The following is a 7589-nucleotide window of genomic DNA, read 5'->3' as shown; positions in this document are numbered from 1 at the left end:
GCACTCATTTGGCCATGGTGGAGGCAGCTTGCTGTGGCCAGGCAGGCTGAGGTCGTTAGAATGAGGGTCAGCTCAGCAGATTTGCCGACTCACCAAGAAGGCAGGCTAAAGCCAGGTATGGCAGCGCACGCCTGTAATCCAGGCTACTCCAGAGGCTGAAGCAGGAGGATTGCAAGTTGGAGGCCACCCTGGGTAACTTAGTGAGACCCTGTCTAAACTAAAATTTTTAAAGGACTGAGGGTGTACTTTAGGGGTAATGTTTGCCTAGCGTATGGGAGGCCCTAGGTTCAGGCTCCAGTACACAAGAAGGGGAAGGGGAAGAGGGAGAAGTAGGGGGCGGAAAAAGAAAAGAGGGGTAGGAAGAGAAGAAAGAGAGGGGAAGAAAGGGGTAAGGAAGGGGAAGGGAGGGGAGAGGAAGAGAAAGGAAGAGGAGGCGGAGGGACAGAAGGAGGAGGGGGAAGGGAGGGGCGGAAGGGGAACCAGGGGCCCCCAGGTGGATGCATAGGTGGAAGTTAAGAGCCATTGTGAGCAGCCTTGCCTAGGGAGGAAGGCACTATGCCATCCCCTAAAGGCGCCAAGGGGCAGTGGCTGCCACCAGCGGAAGGCCCAGCAGCTACTGAGGAATCACCAGATCACTCAGTCTCCAAACACCGTGAGCCCTCGTCCTCTTCAAATCACCAGCTCTAACCACGGGGCCTTTAATAAATCACCAGCTCTAACCACGGGGCCTTTAATAAATCACCAGCTCTAACCACGGGGCCTCTAATAAAGAGGCTCAAGTGTGGCCTCGGACGACACAAGTCTGTACAGAGGACTGTGGGTGCACACGTGTGTGGGGAAGCATGGTTCTAGCAGGGGTGCGGGGCAGGCTAGGAACCAGGAGCCCTGGAGAGCTCTGAGGAAGAAATGACCATTCCTGCGGGAAGCTCCTGGGGACAGAGGGTGTGGGGAGGCTATGCACTGTCTGAGAAAAGGGCAGTGAAGGCTAGACAAGAAGACTGTGGAGACACACACACCCTCCCTCCCCGGGAGGGAGTGGGCGTGGCCTCCCTCTGGGCGGGGCCTGACCGAGGGTGGGCGGGGCTGGCCAGCTACCTGGTCCAGCCCCCCTACCCCCTCAGCACCTGTATCCCTGGCTGGCATCAGAGAAGGTGCACGAGCGTCAGCGCGCTGCACACAGCTGCATGATCCTGCTCAGGTTCCTGAATAGCGGATGCTGCCTGGACGTGAGTACCCGGCCCGGCCCAGACACCCTTGGAGCTGGGCCTCCTGTCCCACACAGGCTCTAGGGCAGTGAGTAGCCCAGGTGCTGTCTCCTTTTACACTCGAGGAACCAGGCCTCACAGCTGGACTCTGAACCAGGACAGCACTGGCCCTGACCCGGAAGAGGTCTCTGCTCTGTGCACTTGAGGCCTGAAGCAGGTGCTTCCCCTTCCCCAGCCTCAGAGTCTCATTTATAGAGTGAATAACGATGACTTCTCTTTAAAGGGGCGGGTGGGAATCACGTCCATCATGCCCTAGGGCTGATGAACTTGAGGTTTTTCTGAAAGTGAATGCTTCTGCGTTATCAGCCAAAATCAGCACTAACTCCTGGGAAAAGATGGGCATCGGTGCCTCATCTGGTACCTGAGGCTGCCTGGGCTAAGGAAGGTAGGGGTGCACGTGCTGGAGGAGGAGGCACTGCTCTGTTCCAGAAAGTCACTTGTCCCAGAGAAAGAGCCCTCGAGAATGGATGGAAGTGACTTTAATTTACTCACAATCCATGTCCACACCACATGGGACTGGGGCCAGGGTAAGGCAAGGGAGAGATACTGTCCTTGGATGCAAAATTTACAGGGGCACCCAAACACTCGGTAGTCAAAATTAATCATATTTTTAAGTGAAGAATGTGACTATGGCCAATTGGCTAGCCTCCTGTTGGTATTAAATAAAGTTTTATTGGAATAAGGGCAGCTGGCACAAAGCTGGATACTGTCTAAAGATGTTGACCCTTTATCATGGAAGGGACTTATTTTTTGCATTCATTTTTATTAACATTGCATTAACATTATTTCACTTGATTACCAAGTTCTTTGGCAACCCCTTATGTTTTGTCCACCCCTAATCCCAGCCCAATCACATAATTTGAGAGGATCCCTTCTACAGGAGGTGTGCTGGGGTGTGGGCGTGGCTGGGCAAGGACTCTGTGGGTGGATCTTGACATCACTAGTCCCACACTCTTAACACAGCCAAAGGAGGACTTCAGACCAATGGGACAACTGATGGGCACGCTGGGAATTCTGTGCCAGGACCCAGACAGGGTCACTCAGCACTCCATCCTGGAAGGGGTGGGCCAGCTCTACCAATTCCTGATGCACCAGAAAGGTGAGCTTTCACAGGCCACTATGGCACAGCCTCAGGAGGACCCTCACCCCAAATCTACCCCAAAGCAACCCTGACCTCAGCCATAACTCTGCAATGGCCTTACCCAACCCCAAACCCACACGGACTCCCATCTCCAAACTGGAACACAGTCTTGATCCTGCTTACAAATGACCTCACCCAGCTCCCATCCTGTCCCAACATAGACCCCTGCCCTGCTTCACCCTTGCTCTGCCTCTGGCCAGCAGAATCAGCTTTGCAGGCAGAATTACAGATCCCCAAGGAGCTATCCCAGTCTGGTGCAGATGAAGCCTCCCCATGGAGCACTGGAGACCAAAGGACCACATCTTCATTGCTTCAGAAGGTGGTGTTCCCAAAGGACAGTATATTCCAGCAGGACAGCTCCAAAGCGATCAAGGTCAAAGCTCTTACAGTTGTAGCAGGTGCAGGTGGGGGCATGACTGGAGTAGACATGGAGATTCCCCCAGGGGTGGGAATAAACTCACTTGCTCTTTCCTATACCATTTAAAGTGGATCTGGGGGATTTGGAGGAAGCCAGCCCACATGAGATATCTATCATCTGCCAGGGGCATTGCAGGAATTAACACGTCCTTTTCTCAAATTTTACAAACCTGTCCTGCATTGCTCAAAATTTCCTGTGCCGGCCTTTGAATGTTATTAGTCTCAAAAGAGACCTGCAAGCTGAGGTGCATGTGGGAAGTGGGTGCTGGCATTGACTGGGCGGGGCCAGATTCACAGAGCCTCAGAGTTGTCCGTTCTGAAGTCTGTGAGGTGGTGACTTTTGCTTGCCCATGTTGGGGTTGAACCCTAGCTAGCAAAGACCATGTAACTGCCACGCTGATCAATCCTTGTTAGACCTGAGCCCTTCAGACCTCAGATGGGGTCTCCTAGGGCTCAGCGCAGGATCTAGGGGTGAAGCTGGCCTCCAGCACATAGCCATGAAGTCCAACCAGACTGAACCAGATAAGAAGGTGCACACAGCTAGTAGGAAGTGCCCCAGCAGGACTTCATACAGTCCAGTGGACTCCAAAACCTGTGCTCTCAGAGATGTAGTAAGCTGTCCATGTGCTGAGACCCATCAGAAATTTAGCACAGAACATATAAAACCCTGTGGTCAATGTATCTATTGTTCTTGCCAAGAAAGAGGAAATCTGGCTTGGCTACAGCTTACAGCAGATAACCTGGGCTGGGGACAAAGGGAGAGTCCCACTAGCTATCAGCTCAGTGGGGGCTGGCAGTGAAGGTAACAGCCACTAGGAGCATAGCAACAGGGCCTGGGAAGGGGCAGCCTGCTCCATTCTGCGTGGTCCCTGCACACAGAATGTAGGCACCTGGCTCTGGCCCTCTCTGGACAAGGGGCAGTGATGGATAGGAACAGGGAGAAGGGCAAGGATGGGAGGCTCTGATATTCATGGGATGGGCACATCTGGGAAGGCTCAGTTGGAGAAAGACACTCAGCCTGGGTTCTGATTCTAAGTTTGTCCCTGACTCCTCATGTATTCTTGAATACCTCCATCACCATCACTATCATCCTCTCCATCATTATCAATATGCAACACCAACTACCAGCAATATTATCAACACTCCCATCATCACACTCAACAATATCCCCATCTCTACCACCACCACCACCACCACCATCACACCACCACTACCATCATCCCCTTCACCACCAATATCACCACCACACTGTTACTATGCCCCTCACCCCATCCTCATCACCACCCCCGCCTCTGCCCTCACTACCTCCTCCATCTCACATTTATTCATGCTCTTGATTAAAGCATGCTACCGCAAATGACTCTGCCCAGCCAGCGACTATATACTTTGGGATTCTGAGGGTCTCATCACCTTGAACATTCCCACTTGGACCTTCTGGGACGTGACTATGTTCTATGTCTGTGCATCCAAGGCAGCCACTGAATACCTGGCTACTAACTTGAGATGTAACCTGTGCTGCTAAGGAACTGAAGTTTCAGTTTCGCTAAATTAATCTAGATTTAAGTAGCTATGGGTAGCTAGAGGGATACCATACTGAGCAACAGGGCTCCGATCTGTCCAGAAGGTCCTGCCTGTGCAGGGACTTAGCCACCCTACCCCGATGAACAGGGATCAGATCCACTACCTTGCATTTCTCCGGGAGCCCTTTTGTCTTCCAAGCAGACTGTGGTCAGCCTGCAGAGGAGAGAGCTACCTCCCTGGACCTTTAGAGTGTCCTCAGGAGAGTGTGAGCAGTGACACAGTTGGGGTCCTATAGATGGCCCCTAGGTTCCACACCAGCCTGGCCCCACCTTTGCACCCTACCCTGCTCCATGGCTGAAGGTTGTCATGGGCCTCTCTAGGCCAGGGGTTTTGTCTAGATAATCTCAATGATCCTTCACAGCTCTGAGGTTCAATGTCTCTGTGATTAGAACACTGGTAAGGAGCAGGGCCTGCCTATGGGGAGCACTGAGCATCCCTATAGGCAGAAATTAGCAAATAATGGCCATAAGCTGCAAATGTGGGGTGAGGGGTCATGGAAAATGGATGCTCAGAGACTTGGGGAGCCTGAGTAAAGGTGCAAGTAAAAGAGGGGGGCCGTGGGCACATGGGTCCAGACTAATAAAGTAACAGTCTCTCTGCTCCTACAGGAGATCATGAGATACTTCACAGTGGCAGAGCTGACCGACCTCATCTGGACAGTCATTGAAGGCCTGGGGTCCACCAGCACCTTCCGGGTGCAGGCAGCCGCTGAGCTGCTCCTCACTGTCATTCAGGAGCATGGGGCCAAGCTGGAGACTACAAAGGTTGGGGTGTCCAAACAGTGTGGGAAGGGTGGGGTAGAGGGCTAGCAGCAGTCAGGGACATGCTCTGCACTGAGACTGAGTCCTTGCACTTGGGTCTGATGGGGAAGACACAGATCCCCACCCTAGTCAGGGACCAATCAAATGAATGAATAGATGCATGAATGGCCTAGTGGGGATTGCAGGTGAAGGGCAGACATGCACAGATTGAGCCCCAGCATGTGCCCTCGTATAGAAGTGAGGTGGGGGGAGGCACAGACCAGACCCTCAAGGTGCTGGTGGACAAAAGTGGACAAGATGGCTCAGTAAACACAAGGCAGAGGAGGTGGGTGGGAGGCACCCCAGCAAGAGGATGACAGATACCAGGTCTGCAGATAGGCAGATTCAGGCAGCGTTGCTGGAGCTGGGCCTCCAGAGACCCAAAAGTAGAGGAGAAAGGTGCCCCAGGCACACAGAAAAAAGATGCCAGAGCAGTGAGTTTGGAAAAAGATGGGGAGGAGTGGGTCTCTAAACTCTCCAGAGACATCTGGGCCATTTGGGCAGAGTATGAAGTTCTCTGATGCCCCCAAGGATAGTGGGATCCATCCAGGAATCCAGGGTAGGGCTCTACCTCCCCACTCAGGATTCTCAACAGCAGGGCAGGTCCTCCTGCATCTCTGATCTCTCCCTCCCCGAACAGATTGCTAACATAGGTCGGGCCATCCACTCCCGCCTCCGCACTGTCCACATCCCTGAGGCCAAGGAGAATATCCTGCATGCCATCACCCTGCTGGCACGGGACCACACCTCTGAGCTGGTGGCTGCCTTCCTAGACTTCTCTATGCCCTTGGACAGGTGCCAATCCCATCTTCTCTCCCTGGACCTGCACCCCCACACCTCAGCAGGGGCAGAACTGGACCCTCCTCTGGGGCTCCTGCATACCCCATGGTGGGCACTGGGAAAGCTCTGTTCACCATCAACCTGACATGCCCCACATGAAATGCCCACCCAGCCCAATGAACAGGGAGACCATTGGAACCCTAAGTGCTCTGCCAAGACCCCAGCTAACCCCAGAGTCTCCCCATCTATTAGCAGAGCCAGCTCCTCTCCTCCACGCCCTCCACACACTCTGTGATCCTTCTTGCTCTTCTCTCCCAGCAGTCTCCCTGTCCTCTCAGTGGTGCTAGTTTTTCTACCATGGCCCACAGATCCCTGGGCTGGAGGTAGGCCAGGGTCCTTGCCATAGCGGCTCCTTCCTAAAATCCAGCTCTGAATCTCCTATACGCAACCTATACCACCTGCCACCCATCCAGCACACATCTCTACTGGGCCACCCCTTCACTCCTTGCAGATGTAGCTCCTTCTCAGGGATGCCCTCTTGCCTTGAAATACTTACCCTGCCTTGATACTGGGAATTCCATTCCTTCCCTTATCCTGTCTTCTCCTGCTTAGATCTTCTCTGTTCCAGAGATCTCGCCTTCCATCCTCCTTCAGCTGCTCACTCCTATGGTCCTACCTTCTGCTACATCATCATCAAATTCAAGCATCCCTCTCAAAATACCTCCCACCTTTATACCCTCTCTCTCTGGTACCCAGCAATCCTCTGACACCAGGACCTATAGGCCACCACCTACACACCTTCACTTGTCCTTACCTGACTCCCTCTCTCCCAGGATGGGTCTTGCACCCTGCATTGCAGTGACTTCTACATATATCCAGCTCTTTGCCCTCAGAGGCTCACTATGCTGCTCAAATCACTGGGAACTCAGGACCACCACCACCCCCAGAGAGGTGTTCACAGGCTTTCAGTGCCCACCAGTTCTTTTCAGGGAGATTTCTCATTTAAATGTGGAAATACCTTTTGTTTTTCTAGTAATTTCTAATTTTTTTGCATTGTGATGAGTGTTGCTCGTGATATTTCTATTTTATGGAGTTTTAAACTTTTTAGTGAAATATCCCATGAGTACTTAAAAAAAGGTGTATTTCCTATCATCCGAGTATGGAGTATGTATCTACGCATAAGGCTTACTTTATTGTAGTTCAGGTTTTCAACTTCCTTACTTAAATTTTCTCACTTAATCTGTCTTGTACTGAGAATGTTTAAATTTTTATTAAAGAAGCATTAGTGTGTTTCTTTGTATTTGTCTATCTTCTATACTTACTGACTTCATAAATGTGGTGGCCTTGTGATTTGGTGCAGGCATATTCAGAAATGCTATATATTATTTAAGGATTGTGACTTTTAGCATTAAAAACATGATAAAGCTCTGCTTTATCACATTTAATACTTTGGGGATTGAGTTGTATTTGTAGTCTAAATCACTTCCCTACTTTCTTATTCTTTTCCATCTGCTCAGGATGCATTTATTCATTCTTTTATGTAAACTTCTCAGAATCCCTATGTTTTGACTGAAATTGAAAACCTTTTTAATAGAAAAGTTAAGC

The 7589-nt window shown here is 51.5% G+C and overlaps 1 protein-coding gene across 1 annotated transcript in view; it reads left to right on the top strand.

The window, feature by feature from the left end:
- The window catches only part of Mroh5 (maestro heat-like repeat family member 5), a 60573-nt gene that overhangs the window by 29422 nt on the left and 23562 nt on the right, over positions 1-7589 (top strand). The window contains exons 15-19 of the mRNA XM_013520004.1: positions 1122-1226; positions 2229-2364; positions 2607-2779; positions 5013-5168; positions 5845-5999. Coding sequence (XP_013375458.1) covers positions 1122-1226; positions 2229-2364; positions 2607-2779; positions 5013-5168; positions 5845-5999 — 725 coding nt within the window. The remainder of the gene's footprint in view (positions 1-1121; positions 1227-2228; positions 2365-2606; positions 2780-5012; positions 5169-5844; positions 6000-7589) is intronic.

This window comes from Chinchilla lanigera, unplaced genomic scaffold (assembly GCF_000276665.1).
Source record: "Chinchilla lanigera isolate Chin_1 unplaced genomic scaffold, ChiLan1.0 scaffold00053, whole genome shotgun sequence".
Taxonomy (NCBI): domain Eukaryota; kingdom Metazoa; phylum Chordata; class Mammalia; order Rodentia; family Chinchillidae; genus Chinchilla; species Chinchilla lanigera.
This window is presented reverse-complemented; position numbering and strand designations above follow the sequence as displayed.